At 49.9% G+C, this 26,411-nt stretch overlaps 1 protein-coding gene across 1 annotated transcript; it reads right to left on the reverse strand.

The window, feature by feature from the left end:
• Positions 1 to 5,197: 5,197 nt before the first annotated feature.
• LOC119109886 (peroxisomal (S)-2-hydroxy-acid oxidase GLO3) lies at positions 5,198 to 25,565 on the reverse strand. The gene is made up of 6 exons (XM_037233636.1): positions 25,552 to 25,565; positions 24,832 to 24,983; positions 7,957 to 8,077; positions 7,634 to 7,768; positions 6,904 to 7,379; positions 5,198 to 6,026 (listed from the first exon to the last, which is right to left on the reverse strand). The coding sequence occupies exons 1-6, from the start codon at positions 25,563 to 25,565 to the stop codon at positions 5,962 to 5,964; spliced, it is 963 nt and encodes a 320-aa protein (XP_037089531.1). The 3' UTR covers positions 5,198 to 5,961.
• Between the last annotated feature and the right edge of the window lie 846 nt (positions 25,566 to 26,411).

Below are 26,411 nucleotides of genomic sequence, written 5' to 3' on the forward strand. Positions count from 1 at the left end.
ATGCCTGTGAAGCAATCAGGTTACGCACTTTAGTGATGGCGCCGTCAAAGGACGAAGTACCGTCCGCAATAACAGCGGCATGTAAGTCAGCGGGCAAGGTGGCCAGGAAATGGCTGAACATCAGTGAGCCCGTATCGGTGAGGGTAGGGAAAGCCATAGCCATCAGCTTTCTAAATCTGATGACAAACTCATCGAGACTCTCGCCCACAGTAAAGCTCAACTCACGCAAGGCGAGGTGATGCTCTGTCACGGTCTTAGCACCGAAAGCACCTCTCAACCCTGCAGCAGCCGTCTCGAAGGTGGCAGCCTGTTGAGTGGGCAAGCTATCGAATGCGTCACGAGCAATGCCAGTGAGTGACAGCGGGAAGATATTTGACATTTGCTCCCCGGTCCATTCTCGGAGCATGGCATACCGCTGAAAATCAAGAAAGCGTCTCAGCGAACCACGTCCATCAAAACTCGGCATCGTCAGACCAGCCATCTCGGATCTCAAATGCGCAGCAGGAGCCACATCAGCCGAAACGGGAGGCATAGAGTCCATGCTATCAGGAAAGCAATTCAGTCCAAAAAAAGATGAAGCAAGACTAGGTACTTAACAGACCATTGCAGCAGCGCAGGTACCCAGACAGTGTCGCCAGCAGCCCGGTATCACCTGGCAGCCATCAGTCACAGCTACTCCCGCTGCTGCGCACGGCAGAGCCGGACCGGCCGTCCGCTCAGACGCAGCGCGGCGTCCCGCGCAGGAAGCACGCACCAGACCGACCCGGCCGGAGGTCACTCGGCCGGCCGGCGGGCGAGTGGCCGCGGGCGGTTGCAGAGGCGCGCTCAGCGACCCCAGATAAGGCAGGCGTCACCGGGCAGGCGAATGAGCGCGAAAACCTCGTCGACGCGGCAGTAGCTGCGACGTGGGCCCTCCATCCTACCGCTGCCACCAGTTGTAAACGGCCGCCACGTCGAAGACACCGAGGTTTTAGGTGCACTATATTTGATGACCGCCCATAGCCAACACCGCGCTTCAACTCCTCGTGGACGCTGACAGGGAAACAACGAAACCTCGGAAATGGACAGACTAGACCTAGAACTTAACAGTGCGGAAACAGACAGAACAGAGACTGAAATAAGAATGCAAAATGAATACCAAAATAGCATGGATTGACTGACGCTAAATTAGACCTCAAGATAATCGCAAGCTAAGTGACTCAACAAACGAGAAGCGAGCACTAAATCAAACTAAAAATGCAAACGGTGCACCGACTACAGAAAAACAAAGAATTAAAAATTAGAACAAAAAAAAAACACATCGCTCAATAGGAGAAACAATACTCCCCCCCCCCCCCCCCCGCTTCAACTGAATAGAAAACCATATGCGTGTAGGCTGGTTATGTTATGTATGCCTTTATCTTATAACTTTATTAGTTTAGTTTCAGCCATCATGCATCTTTGATGGCCAGAAAACGACGCTTTGGTGCAAATGAACCCCCAAAACGAGATGTTTGGTGATTTTTCCGCATTACATTTCAGTTGTTTTTGTGTTTTTGGCACGGTGCTGTTAAAATTATATTGCGTCGGTTGCTGAAAGAATTGGCTCCCGATGACGATTAAGACGGTTCCAAATTTCGTCGGTTACAGGTAAGGCACTTTTCACCGCCGAGGCCCCATTCAGGCCTGAATAGTGTTCATTATTGACTGCACAGTGCCCATTATGACTTGTAGAAGAGCCGTTGTTGTTTGCGGAGGGTCCATTCCAGCCATGTAAGATGCATGTAGCATCTAGGGAGCCATCTAGCATGTAGAGGGCCTATTTTGACCTTAGGAATGCTTTTGACTGCGGAGAGTCCATGGTGACCTGCAGAGGCCCCATTCTAGTCTGTAGAGGGCCTATTATGGTTTGTAAAGAGGCCATCCTAGCCCGCAGAGGGCCCATTGTGACCTGTACAGATTTGAATCGAACCTGCAGTGGGTCCATTCTAAACTTTAGAAGTCCATTTCCGACTATGGAGAAACTATTTTGTCCTGCATAGCCCATTCTGAATCTTGAGGGGCCATTCTCACCTGAAGAGGCCCCATTAATGATTGCAAAAGGCATATTTTGGCTTATAGGAGGTTCACCTTCTAATCTTACAGGTTCCATTTTGACATCCAGTTTTTTATCTCCCCAACTTGAGCATGGTTTCCGCGCCCCCCCCCCCCCCCCCCCTAAAGGGAAAGTTCCACCATTGAAAATATCGAAATGATCATCAGATGCGATGAAATAAGGTCAGATTTTAGCAACAGGTAAAGACAATACGGATCACACAATCTTATGATCGTTGCAGCTTCGTAATATTCACCCGATGCTGAGCATGCAAACCTCATCATGGGACCTAGTTCGAACAGCATTTTTAAGCTAGGCACGTCCAGGTTGTTCAAGGCAGTGTTCATGGTGACTGTTGCGCGGTAAGCAAGGTCCAGTTTGATATTTTACTGAGTCTGTCTGAACCTTTCTCACTCTTGAGGATGACCGTGGCGCGAGACATTGAGTACCGTTAAAATACTCATTATCTGGCACTGCAATGTCGTTTGATCACTACCTCGTGGTATGTTCAAAGTCGTTCACTCACCATCATAACTTTTAGCACTGACTGTTCTTAACACTGCTATCAAATTATTTATCGTGCTCATTTAATCGGTGTGACGTGACAACGATGCCAACTGTGCGTGACAAGGATGCAAACACCGGGTGTTATGAACACTACTATCAAATTGTTCATTGTGCTCATTAATTGGGTGTAAATGCTGAACATGCTGTGACGTGACATCGATGCGTACTGTAATCATGCCTGATAACAACTGACGGGCCTATTAACTGGCGGGATTACGAATGATAGCACAGGACACTTCTGTGTACATAACACGGATACGAATGAAAAGGAGATAGCACAGTTACAATTCAACACCTGAACCTAACAGCCCTCATCGTTACTGTCTCACATTTTTACAGAGTTGTAGAACGCGACACATACGAACCACTGGGTAGACCACTGATCTGCATGAAGATGTGGGATTGTTTCCGGTAAATACATGGTGTGTCCCAAGTGCCCTCATCTGCAGCGTTTCGGTACATACCTTAACCTCTGGTTGGGCGACGGTCAGATGGAGCGTGCCCCGACGGCCGCAACGTGATGCACTGTAGAACACCTCGCTGTTTTGCAGCTTTGTTTACATTCAGCGCCGTATTGTTTGTGGCTCTATCACGAGCGGCACCAGTGGCGGTTTATGATCAGGTGCACCCAGGGCACAGGGACATATGGTCGCAAAGGCCTGGCAACTGAACTGGATCGACCTGACGTGAACTGGATTGAGAGCCGAGGATCGAGGACCAAAGATCGAAAGCAGTGGTAACCACCTAGATCGAGGTGAACGGGGTTGTTTGATGCACACAAGGAGAAGAGGTGACGTGTAACACGTTGAGTGTGCGCTGTAACTCATGAATATATGTTCCGAAGTGTATGCACTGCTGCGGCGCCTAGACGGATATATACGTTTCGTTAGTTGCAGAGACCAGGGGCGTGTCCGTGCCTAAACACGTTTTCGGGTGCGGGTCAATTGAACCCGCCGAAGGTTATTCCAGAAATGATCTCGAAGGCCACGGTGTAGTCGTGCCAGATCGTTCTTGGCTGTAGACAATTAAATAGCGGAGCGTTGAGCACCAAAAATGTTAATACACGTTTTAAGGTCAGTGCCCTAGTGCAGATCTAATTCAAGCCATCGTTCAGCGGAGACAGTTTACAGCGAATTGTTGAATGCAATGCAACAATGGAGTGTTAGGCGAAGCCATACATCTCTGACACAGTTTCCTATGCAACACAAAAATTGAATTAACAAGCTCTATTCAACTAGGGTCAAGTTTGAAGCTCACACCAAGGTCAAAACCAACCTGTTTTATTACTCTGGAGCTTGGTATTTGGGGTAGTGCTGATCCGATTTCAGATTAACAGATCACGAAATGCTGTTTGTTGTAATTTGTCTCAATGATAGTGGGTGGTACCTTTGACAGGTCAAATAACGTCACTACCGTCAAAATAACACTTAATGCACCTTTCCTGTTACCTCAAGAAGTCAGCATGCTTGGACTATGCGCACGACGGCGTTGAACGCCACATGCAAAATTATACCAGAGGGGCACTAATTGACATCGACGCATGTTACCTATGATTGCACGCCAGGTCAGTGTGAAAACTGTTATGGTATTAGCCTTTCCGGCTATATGGAAAACAAAAACCACATCGATATTGAAAACAGTGAAACAACGTTAGAATTCCCTTCCAAAACTGCCAGATATGTACTATTAGGGTTTTAGTCGTGTGGCCTTCAAAAAAGGACTTTTGTTTACATTTGACCTAGCTGGACCTTAGAAGGGCTGACCTTGTCAAAGCCGCCAAAGCGATAATCATGCACGTCCGATTGGTGTGGATGAGAATCGCATCTGGAAAATCTCTTTGAAATGCATTTCAGGGCATAAAGAAGAGTTAATTATCACTTTTTAACAGGCGTTCATAACGCAGTCAACTGTTCTTTATACCAGTCTACGTGTCGCCCTGTGAAAGATTGGTAAAACATCCGCAGGCTGACTTATCATATGAAAAAGTTTGCATGGCAATAACATTAGATGCCAAAAGAACGTCATTTGATGCAACACGGGCATGATAATGATAGTGATGCGTATTGGTACCTGGTGTACCAATGATAAATTGAGTCTGCATTTCTCTAATCGGTACTCTCTTTGGGGGGGGGAGGGGGTCAAATCGGCATCAGGGGGACCGGCACAGGACACGAAAGTGTATAAACTGACATCCCCGCACGACGCACAAGGGCGAATAAGGCCACGCAAATCACTACTCCAGAATGGATTTTAATGTAAAACAAACGACACATTATTGTTTTGCTTTCTAAACAAACAAAAAAGTGTTTGGGAAACGCCATGTAGAACATGCTGGAATCAGGGGCGATATTATCCCATAATGCATGAAGGGAAATATTTTAAGCGGCCCCCTAACCCAGCACGCCGACACTGGGGCTGACATTGCCAATCTGATATGCCGATATGCCGATTTCCCTCATTAACGACAGTAAGCACGGACGCTCTGACTTTGGCCGCATTTGCACCCTGAACTGCATTTCAAAGATAAACGTCTTTCATGACAATTGTGTGGCTCAACCTGTAGTTTCAGTTGGTCTTTCTTTTGTTACCGTCCTTTTATGTCACCGGAAAATTCGGGAGTTATCTCATTATTGCTCAGTTTACATTTCGCTTGGCCCTGGACGAAAAACGCTTTCGCGTGAAAAGTGAAATCTGAGGCCGCGCTTGGGGCTTTATGGAAATGCTTTTTCAGTGTTGTGAACATTGCTCCCTATTTATTGACGAATGAAATGTCATTTCCCCATTCCACCGTACCCATCATCGTTCCTCCTCGCGGCACCACTGTCAAAGTGCGTTTTAAACTACGTGACGGCATACAGTCCATGCTCACAGCACATTCTTAAGCAATTATCTACAGGGTGTTCGGCCCTTTTCAATGCTCTTTTAGCCCCAAGTGGTACACCTGTGATCGGTCTGATATCCCTAGAGCTTTTCCAGTTACCACTCGCCACCTCGGTGGTACCTATAAAAACACAGCATTGATAAACAAGGAGGACTGCGTATCGAGCACATCCTATTGTCTGATAGTTCATAGATCCAGTCCACAGCATACCACAACTGAGCTGACAAATAGCATACCGTTATCCCGTTCTGTACCTGCCACCTTCGTGCCCAGTGGCTCGGTCTGTAAAATATGATATAGGCCTTCATCGCAGCGTCACAGTCCTTGTTCTTTTATAAATTTGTTTAACAGTAAGGATGTGCAAATCCCTAAAATAGACGTTTGCGTGCTACAGATGTAGAAGCATCATCAGTTGGTCGTGGTTCTTGGGTCTCTTGCATTAAAGCTGTGAGCGTTCTGATTTCTCGAAAATTTCTTCGGTCACATCAGCCACCTTCGTAACACCTGTGAATGAAAACTGCATTTTATCACTGAGCACCGTCTATGGCGCACATCCAGTTACATGCCAAACTACCGTTGAAGTCCCAGGTAGCCCACAACCAAGATGCCTATGCAGCCCATCGCATGTCGGTAGTAACCACATTGAATGGAGCTTATCGCCCACTCCAATGGCCAGCACAGCTCACAGTTAAATGGCCAGTGCACCGCACAATTCAATGGCTAGCACTCCGCACACTTCAATGGCCAGCTTTCTAGCCCCACACGCGACTCACCACAGAGTCCCATGCATAGCTCAAGTAGTCCTGTGTTGTGGTTTATCACAGAGCCCTCTGGTCAGCTTCCCTGAGGCCCCATTCAGAACGTCGCCACAGAGAACCCTGTCCAGCTTCATTCCAGTCCTCTACTACGACTTATTACACAGACAAATGGCCAACTCCTCAACACTCCTGTGCACATCTCACCGCAGTCACATGACCAGCTACACGCTACCACTCCGCTATTGTGTGCAAATATCCACTGAGTGGCATGGATCGATAACCTACAGTCCTGTATCTAGCTCACTTCACAGCTCACAGCCACTTCCTCTCCTGTTTCGAACATAACTGCCATTGAACCTGTGGCTCCCACGAGCTCCAGATACCCAAAGTTCCATAGTCAGCTCCAGTCACGTGCTATAGTCCCCTGCAGAGTCCCACGGCTACCTCCCCTCCATTTCTGTGCGATAGATTACCAATGTCTCATGGCCAGCTCCCCTCCACCGCTGTGCTACAGCTCATCGCAGATTAACATAGCCAGCTCCCCCCCCCCCCCCCAATGCGGTGCTAAAGCTCATTACAGAGTCCCATGATGAGCTCTCCTCCAGTGCTGTGCTATAGCTCACCGCAGAGTCCCATGGCCAGTCGGAGCTCGCTGTGCAGCAGCTGCAGCACCAGCCGGGCGCCGCGCTGTCCGTCGTGCGCCAGGCCCCAGAGCAGCGGCCGACCCACGAACACCATGCGCGCGCCCAGTGCCAGCGCCTTGAGCGCGTCGGTGCCGCGCCGCACGCCGCCGTCCATGAAGACGGGACAGCGGTGACCGACGGCGGCCACCACCGGCCCCAGCGCGTCCACCGTCGCAAGACAACCGTCCAACTGACGGCCGCCGTGGTTGGAGACGATGACGCCGCTGGCGCCGCGGTCGGCGGCGGCGACGGCGTCCTCTGGCGTCATCACGCCCTTGACGAGCACCGGCAGCCGAGTGACGCTGTACAGCCAGCTGAGGTCGTCCCACGTTAGCGACGGGTCGAACAAGGCCTGCAGGTAGTCGTCGTCTCCTCGATGGGCCGCCTGGTCGGTGTCCGATGTGAAGTTGCCCACTCTGAGAGATCCAGCAAATCGCGAATGGGACGTGATACAACGCGCAGCCAAACAGCAATGCCGCCTTCACACTGACTAATGGTGACTTTTCCCGATGCTCGTCGTATGATGTGAGGGTTACGATTGATAATCGAACGGCGCTATATTGCTCCAGCTTCTCGTTGGTGTCAACGCCAATTGCCACCTATGACAAACTCCTCTTATCTATTCTACTCCGAGCTTTGTGCACGCGATTGTTGAAACGACATGTATCACCTGAGGTGGGAAGGCCTCTGAAATCCGTTCCTGGCGTCGGCTAGCTTCCTACCGAAGAGCTGAGCGTCCACGGTGAGCACGATGGCCAAGAAGCCGGCCTGCTCCGCCCGCTGCACCGTCCTCACTGTCATCGACCTGGACGGAGAAATACATTTGGACAACCCCTCCTGGATATGCAGAAACGGACGCATTTATCCGTAACCTATATTTCATTGAAAGCCTGTCACGAGTCCACTGAAGTGGCGTTGCGTGGAATCGTTGGCATGGCCGCGTCCAGCCAGCGTAAGGACAGTGTCAGCCAGCACTGCCTGACACAAACAAACCTATCCTTGAGGATGTACAGCTGGAACCACTTGATCGCACGTGGCGCTGCGTCCGCCACCTCCTCTATGCTCTTGTTGGACACGCTGCTCAGGACGAACACAGCCCCTATCTCCTCCGCCGCTGAAGAGCAATGGAATGTGAATAGGGAACCCAATCAACAGTCCTGCCGTTTGATAGCTTAAGTCTTCCTACGAGCTCCTAGGCATGGTGGCACGGTCTGTGCAAAGATTCATTCAGTGGATTGGACAACATATGCCTTCATTGCATGAGCATTGAAGCATTGAGCATGAGTTTAGATTCTAATATGCTGTGAAACACTAGCAATGTTGGTTTCGAAGCAAGTCGATCATATTGCGTAGAGACAAAGGAAAACCGCTTCGTCAAGAGCACGACAGTGCAGCAACCCAGATTCCTAGCCGTTCATTCTCACATTGCTTGCTTCCGATTCCTTAAGTTGGTGCAAGTAACGGCGGGGTCACCTCTTATTCTCACGCAACATGTGCTCAAGGCACCGGATGTTGGATCTTCCGTGCCTGGGTCAGCACGTGCTCTGGCCGGGAAGTTGGCTGGTGCCCTGGACATGTGACACTGGTACCTCCGACTTGACGACGGTGGGCCAGCGTCACGTACCTCTGGATATTTCCGGAAATCAAGGTTCAAGACAAACAGCCCTTGAGGGTTTCCGTGCCCACAGGAAGAGGTTTCTTTCGGGACTCCTCGCGATCTCCAGCCATGCTCTGAGTTTCCCGCGGGCACCTGAGCAACCAGAGAGGTATATCAGTTGCCGGAGGGTTCCTGCTCCCATCGAGGTTCATGACGTAGTCAAAGGGTCCGCCTAACGCAAGTTGCCGGTGACATCGTTATGTCGTCTTTATTTGCATTCAGTTAATGGGCCCCTGGTGTTTGACCGAAGCCCTTTACTAGTGCCATACAAAGAAAGCACACGCCAGGACCAGTCCGTAATAGGACGCGCCTCGGGTTACGGCCCCCAGTCACCCTGAGGCGACCGACCCTCGCTCAGCCGACGAGTTGGAGAAAATGTCAGCCAAGCCTGTTGCACAATCAGATGCTTTTCCAACACAGCGACAAAGGCGACCGGCCGCGCCGCCCACACATTCATCGTTGCGAGATGCATGACCACGACTAGCGCGCAACATCACGTTTTTCAAGTCTGCGCCCCACGCGCCAACTCACATATATCCAGAGCGACCAGAAGGCGGTTCTCTCGCCAATGTCTTCCAGAACGCGTGCGCAGGATGTATGCGTCAGTGATCCAACAGTGGGCACGTGAGGATCTGTATGAATTGCGAGCCTATTCGATACAATATAACCAGTGTCTTCTCATCAGCCTCTGGCGCAATATCACTAGTTACGAACTCTGGCGAACATGGGAACCATGAATTGTTCCAGCGATCGGTGCAGGAGGTGTTCTCAATGACATTCGAGGGTCCCTGTCCGCAGGACCGGGGTTTGGTTATTATGACCTCTGGCCAACCCTTGCGGCTCTTTGAGCACCTTAATCGGGTCCCTTATTTTTGGTTTCCAAGAACCCTTAGACTGTTTGGACACAACGTGGAAGCACTTTATCCATGTGCCCGTTATAACTAATAGATGATCCATCATTGCCTGTTGAGAGCCCTGAACTGCCTGATCCATCATGTTCTGCCCTGAACGTTACTCATTCTGGTCTGTAGAGGGGTTATTCAGGTCCTTAGAGTCCATTATTGTCTTACGTGTTCATCATCATAGATTGGTTGTACCTAGATTGGTCACCCAGGTTGTAGAGGGCTCATTCTGGCATGTAGATAATCATGTATCATCGTTGAGCGACAAGTCGGCCTGAAGATGGCACATTTTTCCCTGTAGAGGATCATTAATGGCCTGTAGAAGGTCTTTCACTGAATGAAAAACTCCATTCTGGCATGCAAAGGGACCACCGGGGTTAAAAGACATTTCCGATTTACCGGATATGATTGGTGAAAAGGGAAGCTGTTACTAGCCAAATGCTGACAGGAAACAGCTTACAGCAGACTAAGGCTGTGGGCTACCGGTTGTGTTCATGTCGTGAAATGCTGATTGGTTGGAAAACGTAAAAAGCTTCTTAGTTTTAATTTAAAGGGAATGCTTCACTTTCCAAGATATTGAAGTAATCATCAGATATGAAAACATCAGCTCACTTACATCTGTTGTGTACGTTAAGGTAGAAAAAACCGTTACAGACAACACAATATCTCTGACAAACATGCTCCTTGAAGTGTTGTTCTTTAATTACGCATTCATTGAGAGCCACTAGACAACCGCTATATGTTGTCAAGTCCTTGGTTCGTTGGCACACACGGTCAAACCAATCAAACGATCCGGACGCGTGCGCATTGCGCCGACTTGGCGCATCCACATTCACAGACAAGGTTGCCGTAATCGGCATATCGAACGGCAGGATTGGCTGCCCACAGGTGAAGTCACTAAACCCGAGTGCGAACACCACACCCCCTCCGGGTCGATGGGTAGGTATTGACCTTCGGGTCGACCTCTAGCCTCTCCGGGGCTCTCCGCTGACGGTTGCTTGGACGCGGCGCCACCGTCCTGGGTTGGTCCGCAAATCGCACCCTCTTTGGAGCTGGTCTTGGTGCGACGTCACTGCGTGCGGGGACCGGATCGCCCTGCGTGGCGTAAACGGGCAGGTACATACGCATGAAGCGTCGGTTCCGCCACATGGTGCGACCGCTGCGGAACTTTACCAGGTAATCCCTCATTCTCCCGGTGGCCACGACTTCTCCCATTCTGTCCCAGAGTCCTGTCTCCTTGTCCTGTACGCCCACTTTCGTACCGATTCGCATCGGGTGCAGTGGCTTTGCTCCTTTGTCATAGGTTGTAGTCGTCGCTCTCATCACACCCTCCCCCTTCCGGTCGCATTCCTCCGCAGCCTTCTGCCAAGCTTTGTCAAAGGCGCGATGGTACATGGGGACTGCCGACCGAACTGGATGCCCGTAGAGGATCTGGGTGGGTGAGCGTCCGTCCACCCGGGGAGTGTTCCGGATCTCCAGGATGCCTCGGGCGAACTCATCGGAGTCCGTGTCGCCGGCCACAGACGTCTTCTGCAGGAGTCGTTTGACCAGCTTGACTGCTGATTCCGCGTGGCCATTCGACTGGGGGTAGTGCGGACTAGATAGCACGCGCCTAACCCCCCAGCGCAAGAGGAAGTCCCTGGTGTGGTGCGCCGTGAACTGTGGGCCCCCGTCGCTTCTCAGGACGTTTGGCACACTTGTGGAGGAGAAGATCTCGCGCAGAGAGCAGACGACGGTACGGGACGTCGCTTCTCTGTTGCGGGAGACGACGATGGGCCAACCGGAGAGTCTGTCGGCGTACACGATGCACGTCTTTCCTGCGTGGTGGAAGAAGTCCGCCGACACGGACTGGAAGGCTCTCGTCGGCTTGAGGTCGGTCGTGAGCGGCTCCTTCTGCAGGCTGGGCAGTCTCCCATGACAGTAGCGACATGATGTCACGAAATTGTGGACGTCCTGGTCAATGTTAGGCCAGTACACCAACTGTCTGGTGCGCCGCATTGTCCTGTCGACGCCTTGGTGACTGTCATGAAGGCGTTCGAGCACTTCACGTCGTAGGCTGTGCGGGATGACGAGCCGTGCTCCGCAGACAAGAAGGCTGTCGTCGATGGATAGGCGCTCTCGGACGTTCCAGTAGGGATGAACCAGACTGGCGAGGTCTGCCTTGTGGTCGGGAAATCCTCGCATGACGGTCTCCGCCACCTTCTGGTATGCCTCGCCCGCGCCGGCAACTTCTTTGACCTTCTCCAGCAGAACGTCCTGGAACGGTGCAGATCCCGCTTCGTCTTCGCCGCCGTCGGTGAGGCGTGTCAGGAGGACACTGCGCGTCTGGTACGTCACGTCGTGTTCAGCTTCTTGGTCTTCAGGGCTCGGCTGATCGACGTGCGATCTTGACAGCGCGTCTGGGAGCTGATGAGTCTTTCCAGCTTTCCAGGCGGCTGTGAAGGCGTATGCCATGAGCTTCTCTCGTAGTCGTTGGAGCCTGGGGTTTTCTATCTCCGCCAGAGACTTGGTGTTGAGGATGGGCACCAGAGGTTTGTGGTCGGTGATAAGGCTGAACTCTGCCATTCCAGCCAGACAGATGTGGCACTTGCGCACGGCCCAGGTCACCGCCAGCATCTCGAGCTCCACAACAGCGTAGCGTGATTCAACCTCGGAAGAGAATCTGGAGCCACGCTGGACCAGCTTCCACTCCTCGCCGTGACGCTGCAGCAGCGCGTAGCCCAGGCCTCGGAGTCGTGATACGTCCGTGTGGACTGCGGTTGGCAGTGACGGGTCGAAGTAGGCCAGGACGGGAGGGGTGACGAGCGTTGCTTTGACGGCTTCGACCGCTGCCTGGTGCACCGATGTCCATGTCCACTGGTTCCGGGGCCTCAGCAGGTCGCGTAGAGGCTCGACTGTCCTGGCTGTGTCCGTCGAGAACGCTCCGAGCTGGTTGACCAGTCCCACGAAGCTTCTTAAGTCTGTGAGGTTTTCTGGAACGGGGAAGTCAGTGATAGCCCGCACCTTACGCTGGTCTGCTGTGTAGCCTTCAGGACTGATGACGTAGCCGCAGAAGTCCAGCGTCTGAGCGGCGAATATCACCTTCGCCGGGTTCAGAGTGATGCCGTTGCTGTCGCATCGCTGAAGAATCTGGGTCACGTGCAGAAGGTGGGTCGAGTAGTCGTCATCGTAGGCCAGGATGTCGTCGACTACCTTGCTCGTCTTCGGCAGGCCCGCCAGTGCTGCTTCTCAACGCCGTCCATACTCGTCTCCGGACGTGCAGAGGCCCATGACGGCGCGTTTGAACTTGTAGCGTCCCCAGATTGTTATAAAACACCTCAGATCCTGGTCTTCCTCTGCGATCGGGATCTGGAACTATCCTTACTTCGCGTCCAGCTTCGTGAAGTACCGGCTCCCTTGCTCGATTCCGGTGACGACATCGTGAGGCGTGGTAACTGGATGCGCTCCACGTCGAACGTAGATATTGAGTCTGGTCAGATCCACGCACATGCGCACGGAGGTCTTGCCGTGGCTTCGGTTCGCGGGCGGCTTCGGCACTGAGACCATCGGGTGACGCCACTCAGTCGGGTGTGCCACGGGCGTGATGACGTCTTGCGCGATCAGATCGTCCAGCTGATGCTTGATGTCGTCTCGCCATGCATGCGGGATGTGTCTGGCGGCTGTCACAGCGTACGGACGAGCGTCTGGCCGTAGATCGATCTGCATTGGACCACCTGACGTCTCGGGAAGTCAGGCGAGATGATGCCAACGGCGATGGAGTCATGCCATGACAGGAGGGCCGCGTCTAGGCCTGTCACAACTGTCACGGTGGTCGACGTCTGACGTCGTTCCATGGTCAACTTGCATTGGAACGTGCCGGTACACTCCAACTGATGTCCTCCAGCGGCCAGGAGACTGTCGGCCGGCTGTGTCAGCTGCGAGGAGTCGATGCCGATCCGCTCTGCTTCTTTGTTGCCGATGACGGAGACTTCGGCACCAGTGTCTGGCGTCCACAGGGGTGATCCTTCACCTCTATGATGGCTGACCAGGAGAGACACTTGAGGCGACTTCCTCGCGGTCACGCCTTGAACGCGCACGTCCTTCACATGGAGGTTGTCGGACGTCTGTCGTTCTTCGTAGTCTGACCACGTGTTGCTCCGTCTGGCCCGCTTGCAGACTGATGTGTAGTGTCCTTTGATGCCACAGGCACTACACGTCGTGTTTCTGGCTAGGCAAGAGGCCAGCTGCTCCTTGGGGTGCCATGGTCCGGCACAGTAGCCGCATCGCCTCTCGCGGCTATGCGACCAGTTGTCTCGTCGGTAGGCGTCGTCTCTCCTGTAGCTGTCATCTCTCCTGTAGTTGGCGTCCCGTCTTTTCATGCTGGATCGTCGTCCACGATTGTCTGGGCTGTCCCGTCTTTGTCGGCCGTCTGGGCTGTCCCGTCTGCCTCTGCTGTCTCTGCTCCAGCCACGGCGGTAAGCGGACACGGGGCGAGCGTGGCTCCCGCGGAGCGCTTCGCTGTTCTGTAGTGCGTTTTCACGAGCTCGACAGATGTCGACTGTCTTCTGCAGCGTCAACGACGACTCGGCGAAAAGAAGTCGCAGCGTTTTTTTTCACACCGGATGCCAGTTATGATCCCGTCCCTGAGTCTGTCGTCCATACAGTGGGCACAGAAGTCGCAGAATTCCGCCAGTTCCTTTATCGCCATCAAGTAGTCGTCGAACGGCTCTCCATCTGCTTGCGGTCTTGTGTAAAATTCCTTCCTGTCGAGAATGGCGCTTCTTTGGCTCTTGAGGCGCTTCTCCATCTTGTCCAGCAGGTCGTCTACTTCAGTAATGTCGCTCACATCCATAGAATAGCGCACGACTCGCGTCCATTCACCGTCGAGGAGTGCCAGTAGCGCTGCTCGCTGCTCTTTGATGGGGAGGGAGTCGAGGCCTGTGAGAAGACGGCAGCTTTTGTGCTTCTCTCGCCAGGACGAGAACTCTCTCAGGCTAGCGGAGGTGGCTAGCCGCGGTGCTGGGGTGGCTGACGGCGGAAGGCGAAGTCTGCTGGTCGTGGCTTGTGAAGTCTCGGCGACGGCGTCGTCTGCGGGCCCGCCCCCTTGTCTGCCCTGCAAAGCCTGAGTCACAAGATCACCCATGCGTTGTTCACGCTGGTTAGCGGCTTCGACTTGGTCTCTCAGCAGATTAGTGAGGCTCGCTACAGCAGCAGCAAAGCTATCCCCACCTGCCATCGTGTCAGAACACGGACGGCTTCACCGGGGATTGAACCCGGCCCCGCCGCGTGAGGTCCCGACGCGCTATCCACAATACTACAGACACCCTGAATTCCCCAGAGTACTTTTCAAGTCCCTTTATACTCATTTGGCTTTGACTGGCTTGACTGCAATGCTGTAATTGTGCCAAGAGGTACTTGAAGCGAAACATGCAAAACATGACATTCACATGATATCACCTTACCGACTGCGCCATGTCAAGTCCTTTGTTCGTTGACACACACGGTCAAACCAATCAAACGATCTATTCTTCTCCGGACGCGCGCGCACCGCGCCGACTTGGCGCATCCACACTCACAGACAAGGTTGCCGTAATCGGCATATCGAACGGCAGGATGGGCTGCCCACACATGACGTCACTAAACCCGAGTGCGAACACCACATATTTGACGATAGTGCTCACGAACGCCAGACATGAACGACCGGGCCATTACATTTTGCTTGGTCGAGATCACAGCGTGGCTTATTAACTGGCAGGACTTTAATGACGTTATTATGACTTCATGACTGCCAAAGTGACCTTTATATACGTCCCCGAATTGCTCCCCCACATCTTTGCGGCCTTCAAGCTAGAAAACCAGAGGCCCGTAGGTTTTAAAAAGGGCATGGCCGTAAAGTGAATCAAAAGGTCTTCAAAATGTCTGTTTCAGTTCAAAACCGCATGGAAATGTGGAACGCTCCCTTTAAGGCACTGTGCGACTTTTCCAAGGATCTTCCAAACAAAGCGCCCTAGCAATGCGGTTAAAAAAACCCTATCAATCTAGGAAGCTTGTTGTATGTGGATACCCGAACAGTAGCCTCCGGGCACCGCGGGGGAATTTGGAGCAGCACATGTGAAGGATTCATCCGGGGCTTTCTTTCGCTCAGAGGAAGAACGGCTTTGGGAAAACAAATGAAAAGCATTGCTGGTGCAGGCCTATCACGCCCATGCCGCACCTTAGACTTAGCGTCCCAACCAGAAGACAGGCCGGAGATAAAACGCAATTTTTTGTCGTCGTGTTGTACATCGAGCTAAATAAAGGAGGGTGAGGTGTTCAAAAATGTCGTTTGCATCTGCTGATACCAATGTTGCATAGGTTTCGCACTAATCAATTGGGATCATGATGGAAAGCGCGGGTTCTGCGCCATCGATGATTATGCGAAGATAGTGAAGGTCGCCGACTCTTCCAGGTGGTTTTATGATAGCGTAGCAAAACCAAAAGTGATATTGTTTTCAGGTGCTTGTAGAACAATGTTTTCGGTAAATGTAGGGCTAAAGGCATGCAGTTTTGCAAGATACGTAGCTGTGAGGAACGGTGAGTTGCAGGAAGAAAATGGCTAAGGGTGCGTTGAAAATGCACTTTGAAATGTTTTTTTCCCTGGTTTAGCAGACTTTCCGTTTCAGAGTCGGAAGCAAAGGTGTAGTTGTTCAAAAGTGGTCTGGGGAAAGCCAAAACCGTGAACAATTTGTATTATAGAAAAATAAGAAATTGAAAATGAGAGCAAAAAAAAACATCGCTCAAGAGAAGAAACAATACCGCCCCCCCCCCCCCCCCACCCGTTTCAACTGAATGGAAAACCATATGCGTATAGGCTGGTTATGTTAAATATGCCTTTGCCTTATGATTTTATTACTTTAGTCTCAACCATTACGCATTTTTGATGGCCAGGTAACGACACTTTGGTGCAATTGTAGTCCCGAAGCGAGATATTTGGTGGTTATGCCTCATTGCATTCCCGTTGTTTTTGTGTTTGTCATACAGCGCATTTAAAACTACATTGCGTCGGTTGCTGAAAGATTTGACTCCAAATGACGATTAAGACGGTTCCAAATTTCGTCGGTGACAGGAAAGTCACTTTTCATCGCCGAGGGCCCAGTCAGGCTTGAATAGTGTCCATTATTGACTGCAGAGTTCCCAGTCTGACTTGTAGATGAGCCGTTGTTGGTTGTGGAGGGTCCATTCTAGCCATGTAACATGCGTGTAGTATCTAGAGAGCCATCTAGCATAAAGAGGCCCTAATTTGACCATATAAGTGCCTTCGACTGCGGAGAGTCCATGGTGACCTGCAGAGGCCCCATTCTAGTCTGTAGAGCGCCTATTATGGTTTGCGAAAGTCCCATTCCGGCCCGTAGAGGGCCCATTGTGATCTGCAGAGATTTGACTCTAACCTGCAGTCGGTCGATTCTAGCCTTTAGAAGTCCATTACTGGCTATGGAGAAACTATTTTGTCCTGGCAGAGAGCCCATTCTTACACTTGAGGGGCCATTCTGACATGCGGAGGCCCCATTTATTATTGCAAAAGGCCTATTTGCTCTTTTAGGATGTTCATCTGCTAATCTTACAGGCTCCATTTTGGCATCCAGTTTTTATGCCATCCCCAACTTGACTATGGTTTCCGCGCACCTCCCCTTAAAGGGAAAGTTCCACCATTGAAAATACCGAACTGAGCATCAGACATGATGAAATAAGCTCATATTTTAGCAACAGGTAAAGACAATACGGACCACATAATCTTATAATCGGTGCATTTTCGTAACATTCACATTCACATTCATCCGATGCTGAGTGTGCAAACCTCATCATAGGACCTAGTTCAAACTGGACTTTTAGGCACGGAGGAAGAATCGCTTTTGAACTAGGGTGGGAGTGAAAAATTCCATCGCAAAAAGACCATGCGGGAGTGAAAAAATCAATTAAAAAAAGATGGAATTTATCAGCTCGTGACTGATGCTTCAGCAGCAAAGACATCCATTTCAAGTTGGCATGAACGTAATATTAGGAACCTGACAAAACCATTTGGTTTTTAACATCTTAAGCCATTAAAGTGAAACAGAATACATTAACACACGCTCGGGTGGGGGGTGGGGGTGGGGGTCAATTTGACCCCCGAGGGCAATTTCTAGGGACTACGTTGATTAAAGGTAAGGTATGATGGTCAGACCAAGGTCAAAACCAACCTGATTTATTACTCTAAGGCTTGCTGTATGTGACAGTTTCTGGTGCCCATTTCAAATTTATTGACAGCGGGAACCGCATTATACATCTTCAATTGACTTCTTAGAGGTCAGAACAGGCCATTGACCTAAGATGACCCGGGTCGAACGTTTTGTTTCAGGAACATTCTGCCTAGTGCAATCTTTGTCGCTTATTCAAATGTAAAACGCAGATCAGTCTTGTATCTTTTCGTCACCATGACCTTCAAAGGGTCAAACAAGGTCAATGACCTCAAATAGGCTTGTGAACTTGTCCTTAGAGACGGTTGCCCAGGTTCTGGGGGCGCTTTGGAGACAACCTGAAATATGATGTTGTTTGACCTTATTCGACCTGAAGGGCATAACCAAGGAAACTAAAGCCATAACCTGAGTGATTTCACGTATAGGTCAAGATACCCTGTGAATTTGGTGTCTCTAGCTTTCTTAGTTCCTGAGATCTCAGAGGGGGTTTGGGGTCCAATTGAACCCTTCCCCCCCCCCTCACACCTGAGGGAAGGATATCTAGCCAGGCAACGGGGAGCGTGTTAAAACATAGTCACTGCGTGACAGTATTATGAACATTACAAATTATTAGCACCAAGAATTTGAGGCTGCACTTTTCAATTCCCTTCCCCAGCACTTTTAAAGCAAAACAAATGGAAGGAGTTCAATAAACAAACTAACAAAAGACAATTAAACAAGTATAAAAAACCCAAACAAAAAAACTTTGGACTCCTACACATCAGCCCATCACCAAGTCAAATACAATCGACATACTTCTGGCTTCTGTTAAGATGGGGTCAGGGAAAACAAACATTTTGTCACTGTTTCTTACAAAGTACCAATGCCTATTTCTATGAAAGCAGCCCATGACTAACCTAAGTAGGCCTTACATCATCTCATCCTGTATAACCTGTTGGTGTCACAGCAGCAGTTGTCAGTTATTGATTCTTGCACAATTCCTATTGCCACTTGCCATGTACTTGACCAACTTATCCTAACTTAGTGTAGCCCCTATGATGAACATCATTTCAACTCACCTGTCTGTTGACAGCAACACTTGTGAAAAAGATGATATTTAAAGCTAGTTTTTGGCCGGTTCCAACTTGCATTTTTATTCAGTTCATTTGTGTATGTTTGTTGACATCAGGAAAAGCTGACAACACATAAAACACTTCAAATCACCTTGAACAACTTACTTTGATTGTCATGTTTAACCTATGTCAAGGGCAATAATGGGAATGCTCCACAAAACAATCTCTCTTCTCCAAAAATAACAACTTTTAGATGATCATGCCAATATTGCTGCTTGCCTTTTTAGCTGCAGCAAATGCATCCATTGGGGCTTGTTTATTCATATTTAATAACAAAGTTTGAGATGTTGGCTTGACATTTTAAATGGGGCGGTCTATTTGTTACATGCCAATATTAACTCATATCATAATTCCTATGCAGCTAAGTGTATCCCTGTGTTAAAAATATAGTGCATACATACAGTACAGTCATTTGCCGGTCAGCAAACCATGACAACTATAAAAACATGTGGTTGAAGCATCCATAAGGGGCCACTTTAAGAAACTTCAGGCAAGTAACCGAAAGTATGGAACAAAATAAGCTCATTGCATCCCTTGCGGCATCATAATTTGTCTTATGGAAAAAAAATTCATGCATTAAAACAAAAAATGGATTACTCTGGTTACCAGTCATGCGTTTAAAGCAGGTAGGGTAAGCAACTACTTGGTCCACAGGAGACTTACTGGCTTCTTCCTGCTCCCCCAAAAACAAAAATTCAGTACCTTTTGCATGGTCTGCTAGCAGATAGAGTCATCCGACTCACTCCCCAAACATAAATATCAATCATGCCCAGCAACCCACGAAATTAAAATGGGAAACAAGTCAGAGGTGTGCACGATAAACATCTCCAGAGGGCAGAATTTCACCATCAAATACTTCTGTATTAGCTGCGTCAGGTCTGCCCCACAGCTCTGTATGGCAGCATTAGGATAGCCTTGTCAGGTAGCCTGGTGAGTTAGACACTCGCAAGGCTTAGATTTATCATTATTGAGCACCGCCATGAACCAAGAAAACGGTTAACCTGAGGGTTTAACAGGGCAAAAATGACGGCAAAAATAAGTTCCGTGCTTCAAATTGTCTCCTTCACTCCTGCGAATTGTTCACTCTTGGGTGCATATCAGACATGATTGGGCGGCTGGCGAATTAATCCAGTTTATGTATAACATACGACAAGTTTGCTGTTGGAGCATCTTGCAAAGAAATTGGTCAAAATTTTAAGCACCAGATGGTATCTCTAAAGACAATCGAAAACAAAGGAAGAACTAAAGTGGTATCACAATGGTATAATGCCAAGAAAAAAGCAGCTAAATAAATATAAAGACTAGTACTTTTCTCACAAAATTTTGTCATCAGCTGATTTGACTTAAAACCTGTTAAAATAAGTGTCCAAATGGTGATATTCATCTCGTAAGTTTAATTGATAAGACATTTCTTGAACTTTTCACTCATGCATTTAGGGAGTGATGCAATTCAATGGTCAAGTTTCCTCAGGAAAAAAGAAGTACGTGGAGTAAGATTATCTACCAGGCCTTGCTGGTGTTTGCACCAGGCTCTACTTTCGTGGTGTGGTGGTGAGACCAAAAGGTAGGGGATGCGTGAAAACCTTGCATTTGGCGCACAGCTGCAGATTTTGATGCATTTTGTAAACAAGCTAAACTTAATGCGTGCAAGCGGCTGGGGTCGCTGGGGTTCTTGGGCATGGAGGTACCTGGCGCATTTGCTCTGTGCACATATAGACATGATTCAGATGTAGGTGAGGCAGGACATAGCCATAGGTGTCTAGGTTCTGTGAAGCCTCGTTTATGCTTGGTGGTTTTAAGTGAGCTCGGTTTTGGATGACATCTGAAAACCTCAGAAAGTGAAATAGGGGTTTTGCATGTGCGATTAGACAATGCCAGGCAGGAGTGAAAAATTCACATAAAATATGGGGAAAGGGAGTGAAAAATTCCTCCTCATAAGGTGTTGCTTTACACACAAAGTCGGCAATTCTAGGACACTGTTTTTAGGCTAGCAACGTCCATGTTCTTCAAGGCAGTGTTCATGGTGGCCGATGCGCGGTAAGCAAGGTCCTGACCTAAGACCCTGTTGTGTTGTCATTTTGTCACTTTGGAAACTTCTGGCTTAGCTACCTGTGTTGATTTGTCTTTTTGGCAGCCTTTAACGTTGTACTGCATGCGGGATATTGGGGCTCGGATGCCTTATATTTCTTTGATGTCTTTTAGTGATAGTGCTTGCACAAACTGGGTAGGTTTTCTGGACTGAGGTGTCTTATTTTTCCAGTTAATATTTTGCTGAGTCTGTGGGAACCTTTCTCACTCCTGAGGCTGAGCGCGGCGCGAAACATTGAGTACCGTTAAGATAGTCACTATTTAGCACTGCAATGTCGTTTTATCACTACCTCCTGGTATGTTGAAAGTCGTTAACGCACCAAAATAGCTTTTAACACCTGGCCGTCATTAACCTTACTATAAAATTATTAATTGTGCTCTTTTAATCGGTGTAAATGCTAAACACGGTGTGACGTGACAACGATGCCAATTGTACGTGACAACGATGCAAACTGTAGTGACAACGATGCAAACTCTGACTGTTATTAACACTTCCATCAAATTATTAATTGTGCTCATTTGTTCCGTGTAAATGCTCAACATGGTGTGACGTGTACAACGATGCCAACTGTAATCACGTCGGATAACAACTGACGGGCATAGCAACTGGTGGGATCACGGATGATAGCGCAGGACAGTTCTGGGTTCATAACAAGGAAACGAATGAAAGGAGATAGCATAGTTACAATTCAACACCTGAAACAAAAAGCCGTCATCGTTGCTCTATCACATTTCTACAGAGTTGTAGAACGCGACACATGCGAACCACTGGGTACACCACTGTTCTGCATGAAAATGTGGGCTTGCTTGCGGTAAATGCACGGTGTGTCTCAAGTGCCCTCACCTGCAGCGTCTCGGTGTATAAATTCACCACTGGTTGGAGGACGGTCAGACGGAGTGTGCCCCTATGTCCGCAGCTTGATGCACTGTAGAGCATCCTCGCTGTTCTGCAGCTTTGTTTACATTCAGCGCCGTATTGTTTGTGGCTCTATCACGAGCGGCACCAGTGGCGGTTTATGATCAGGTGCACCCAGGGCACAGGGGCATATGGTCGCAAAGGCCTGGCAACTGAACTGGGTCGACCTGACTTGAACTGGATTGAGAGCCGAGGATCGAGGACCAAAGATCGAAAGGAGTGGTAACCACCTAGATCGAGGTGAGCGGGGTTGTTTGATGCACATAAGGAGAAGAGGTGACGTGTAACATGTTGAGTGTGCTCAAGAAGAGTGTGTGCATGTTGAGTGTGCTCAAGAACTCAAGAACATATGTTCCGAAGTGTATGCACTGCTGCGGCGCCTAGACGGATATATGTGTTTCGTTGGTTGCAGAGACCAGGAGCGTGTCCGTGCCTAAACACGTTTTCGGGTGCGGGTCAAATGGACCCGCCGAAGGTTATTCCAGAATTGACCTCGAAGGCCACGGTGTAGTAGTGCCAGATCGTACTTAGCTGTAGACACTTAAATAGCGAAGCGTTGGGCACCCAACAATTCTAACACACGTTGTAAGGTTACTGCACTAGGGCAGATATAATTCAAGCCATCGTTCAGCGAAGAAAGTTTACGGCGAATTGTTAAATCCAATGCAACAACGGAGAGTTGGACGAAGCCATGCATCTCTGACATAGTTTCCTATGCTGTACAGCAATTGAATCAACACACTCCTTTCAGCCAGGGTCAAGTATGAAGCTCACACCAAGTTATTTTTTGGAACTAGTCGCAATGATAGTGAGTGGTGCCTTCGACAGGTCAAATGACGTCATTGTAGTCAAATTAACACTTAACACATCTCTCCTGTTATCTCAAGAAGTCAGCATGTTTCGACTATGCGCAAGACGACGTTGAACGTCACGTGCAAAATTATACCAGAGGGACACTAATTGACATCGACACGTGTTACATATGATTCCACGCCACGTCAATGTGAAAGCTGCTATGGTATTAGCCTTTGCGGCTATCTGGATCCTTGTCAAAGCCACCAAAGCAATAATTTTGCGCGTCCGATTGATGTGCATGAAAGATGCCTCTGGAAAATCTCATTGAAGTGCATTTCAGGGCATAAAGAAGAGTTAAGTATCACTTTTGAGCAGCCGTTCATATCGCAGTCAGCTGTTCTTTTTACCAGTCCAAGTGTTGCCATGTGAAAGATTCGGTGAAACATTCGCAGGACTGACTAAATATATGAATGAGTCTGCATGACAATAACATTAGATGCCTAAATAACATCATTTGGTGAAATACGGGCATCATCAATAATAACGATGCGTTTTGGTACCTGGTGTACGAATCATAAACTGAGTCTGCATTTGTCTGGTCAGTACTCTCTTTGAGGGGGGTGGGGGGGAGGGGGGGGGGTCAAATCACCATTGGGGAGACCGGCCTAGTACGCGAAAGTGTATAAACTGACGTCCCTGCATTACGCACAAGGGCGGATAAGGCCACGCAAATCACTACTCCAGAATGGGTTTAAGCGTAAAACAAACGACACCTTATTGTTTTGTTTTCTAAAGAAACAAAAAAGTTTGAGAAGCGCCATATAGGACATGCTGGAATCAGGGACGATGTTGTCTAATAATGCATTAAAGGAAATATTTTAAGCGGCTGTAGGCGAACTCTGTCCAGCTTCCTTCCAGTCCAGCTGAGGTCGTCCCACGTTAGCGACGGGTCGAACAAGGTCTGCAGATAGCCATTGTCCCCTCGATGGGCCGCCTGGTCGGTGACCCATATGAAGTTGCCCACTCTGAGAGATCCAGCAAATCGCAATGGGACGTGAGACAACGCGAAGCCAAACAGCAATGCCGACTTCACACCGATCAATGGTGACTTTTCCAGTGTTCGTCGTATGATGTGAGGGTTGACACTGACAATCGAACGGTGCTTTATTCCTCCAGCTTCTCGTTGCTGTCAAAGCCAATTGCCACCTATGACAAACTCCTCTTAGCTATTCCACTCCGGGCTTTGTGTTTTCGATTGTTGAAACGACATGCATCACCTGAGGTGTGAGGGCCTGTGAAATCCGTTCCTGGCGTCGGCTAGCCTCCTACCGAAGAGCTGGGAGTCCACGGTGAGCACGATGGCCGAGAAGCCGGCCTGCTCCGCCCGCTGCACCATCCTCGCTGTCATCGACCTGGACGGAGAAATACCTTTGGACAACCCCTCCTGGATATGCAGAAACTGACGTATTGATACGTCAGCTATATTTCATTGAAAACCTGTCATGAGTCCACTGAAGTGGCGTTGTGTAGAATCGATGGTCGCGTCCAGCCAGCGTAAGGACAGTGTCAGTCAGTACTGCCTGACACAAACAAACCTATCCTTGAGGATGTACAGCTGGAGCCACTTGATCGCACGTGGCGCTGCGTCCGCCGCCTCCCCTATGCTCTTGTTGGACACGCTGCTCAGGACGAACACAGCCGCCATGTCCTCCGCCGATGAAGAGCAACGGAAGGTGAACAGGGATTCCAATCAACAGTCCTGCCATTTGATAGCTTAAGTCTTCCCACGAGCTCCTAGGCATGGTGGCACGGGATGTGCAAAGATTCAGTCAGTGCCTTCGGCAACATATGCCTTCATTGCATGAGTATTGGAGCCTGATATGCTGCGGAACACTAGCCTGGCTGGTTTCGAAGCAAGTCGATCATACTGCGTAGAGACGAAGGAAAACCGCTTCGTCAAGAGCACGACAGTGCAGCAACCCATTTTCCTAGGCGTGTATCCTCACATTGCTTGCTTCCGATTCCTGAAGTTGGTGCAAGTAGCAGCGGAGTCACCTCTTCTTCCCACGAAACATGTGCTCAAGGCACCGGATGTTGGATCCTCCGTGCCTGGGTCAGCACGTGCTCTGGCCGGGAAGTTGGCTGGTGCCCTGGTCATGTGACACTGGTACCTCCGACTTGACGACGGTGGGCCAGCGTCACTTACCTCTGGCAGACGCGCACTCGCCCTCGTGATGCGCTATCGCCTGCATGGCAGTCGGTGCCACGCCGATGGGCATGCTGACCTCGTGACCCAGTACCGTGTGGGTCAGGTCAATGGTGGAGATGTCCACCATGCAGCGTGGACGCAGGCGGTTCCTGCGGGGCAACGCAGTGCTGTCCTCGAGCAATGTGATTTGTTGTCTGTTGGCTAAACCAACTTTACTGTTTTTTCCAGCCATGTAGCGAAATTCAGGCACGTTAATAAAGTTGAGGGTCGACATTTCATGTCAGAGTTTTGGTGACCCTATTCTGAAACCTTGCTGTGCCGACAGACCATGCCCACAGCCAAAAACGTTTTAACTGATTCTGCTAGTCCTTGGAACGACATTTCCTAGATTCATGTTCTCGTGCGGGATGTGTGATACTGCATTCGCACGAGTAATGTTAGTGGTGCATTTCTGAGTCTTCCGGCTCTTGCCGTTGAACGCTGTTGGTGGTCCATTTCTGAGTCCCATCGGGGCTCTTACCGTTAGAACGCGGCCTCGTTGTCACTCAGCGTCTGCTCTCCTCAGCTCTCTCGGCGGCCGGACCCCAACTCGTTTCCCTGTAGAAGACTGCTCAGGGCATGTCTGGGGGCACATCACGGCCAAGTGGCCAACTGAGTTACATTTGAAGCACTTCCGGTTCCGCATTCTGCAGCGATCGCGGACATGATTCTGCCCACCGCAGCACAGACATAACCGCGAGCCGCGGTCTCTCTGACCGGCAGAAGTGCCACCGGGACGAGAGGCTGCCTGAACTGCGGCCTCTAAGCTCATCACCCTCCTCGTCAACACAGCCAGTTCACCGTCACAGTCGAGACGGCGGACACTCGGCTGATACTGCTCCAGATATGCCTGTAAAGCAATCAGGTTACGCACTTTAGTGATGGCGCCGTCAAAGGACGAAGTACCGTCCGCAATAACAGCGGCATGTAAGTCAGCGGGCAAGGTGGCCAGGAAATGGCTGGACATCAGTGAGCCCGTATCGGTGAGGGTAGGGAAAGCCATAGCCATCAGCTTTCTAAATCTGATGACAAACTCATCGAGACTCTCGCCCACAGTAAAGCTCAACTCACGCAAGGCGAGGTGATGCTCTGTCACGGTCTTAGCACCGAGAGCACCTCTCAACCCTGCAGCAGCCGTCTCGAAGGTGGCAGCCTGTTGAGTGGGCAAGCTATCGAATGCGTCACGAGCAATGCCAGTGAGTGACAGCGGGACGCGGCAGTAGTTGCGACGTGGGCCCTCCATCCCACCTCTGCCACCAGTTGTAAACGGCCGCCACGTCGAAGACACCGAGGTTTTAGGTGCACTATATTTGATGACCGCCCATCGCCAACACCGCGCTTCAACTCCTCGTGGACGCTGACAGGGAAACAACGAAACCTCGGAAATGGACAGACTAGACCTAGAACTTAACAGAGCGGAAACAGACAGAACAGAGACTAAAATAAGAATGCAAAATGAATACCAAAATAGCATGGATTGACTGACGCTAAATTAGACCTCAAGATAATCGCAAGCTAAGTGACTCAACAAACGAGAA

Source organism: Pollicipes pollicipes, unplaced genomic scaffold (genome assembly GCF_011947565.3).
Source record: "Pollicipes pollicipes isolate AB1234 unplaced genomic scaffold, Ppol_2.1 Scaffold_7231;HRSCAF=8579_pilon_pilon_pilon, whole genome shotgun sequence".
In the NCBI taxonomy this organism is placed as follows: Eukaryota; Metazoa; Arthropoda; class Thecostraca; order Pollicipedomorpha; family Pollicipedidae; genus Pollicipes; species Pollicipes pollicipes.

Bases quoted from the DNA above. Each gene is read 5' to 3' on its own strand.
- LOC119109886 (XM_037233636.1), bottom strand. The intron at 7,380-7,633 runs GTGATACATGTC...TGGATCTCTCAG, and splicing joins CAGAGGCCTTCCCACCTCAG to AGTGGGCAACTTCACATCGG. The intron at 6,027-6,903 runs GTGAGCTATAGC...TTTCATTCACAG, and splicing joins ACTGGCCATGGGACTCTGCG to GTGTTACGAAGGTGGCTGAT.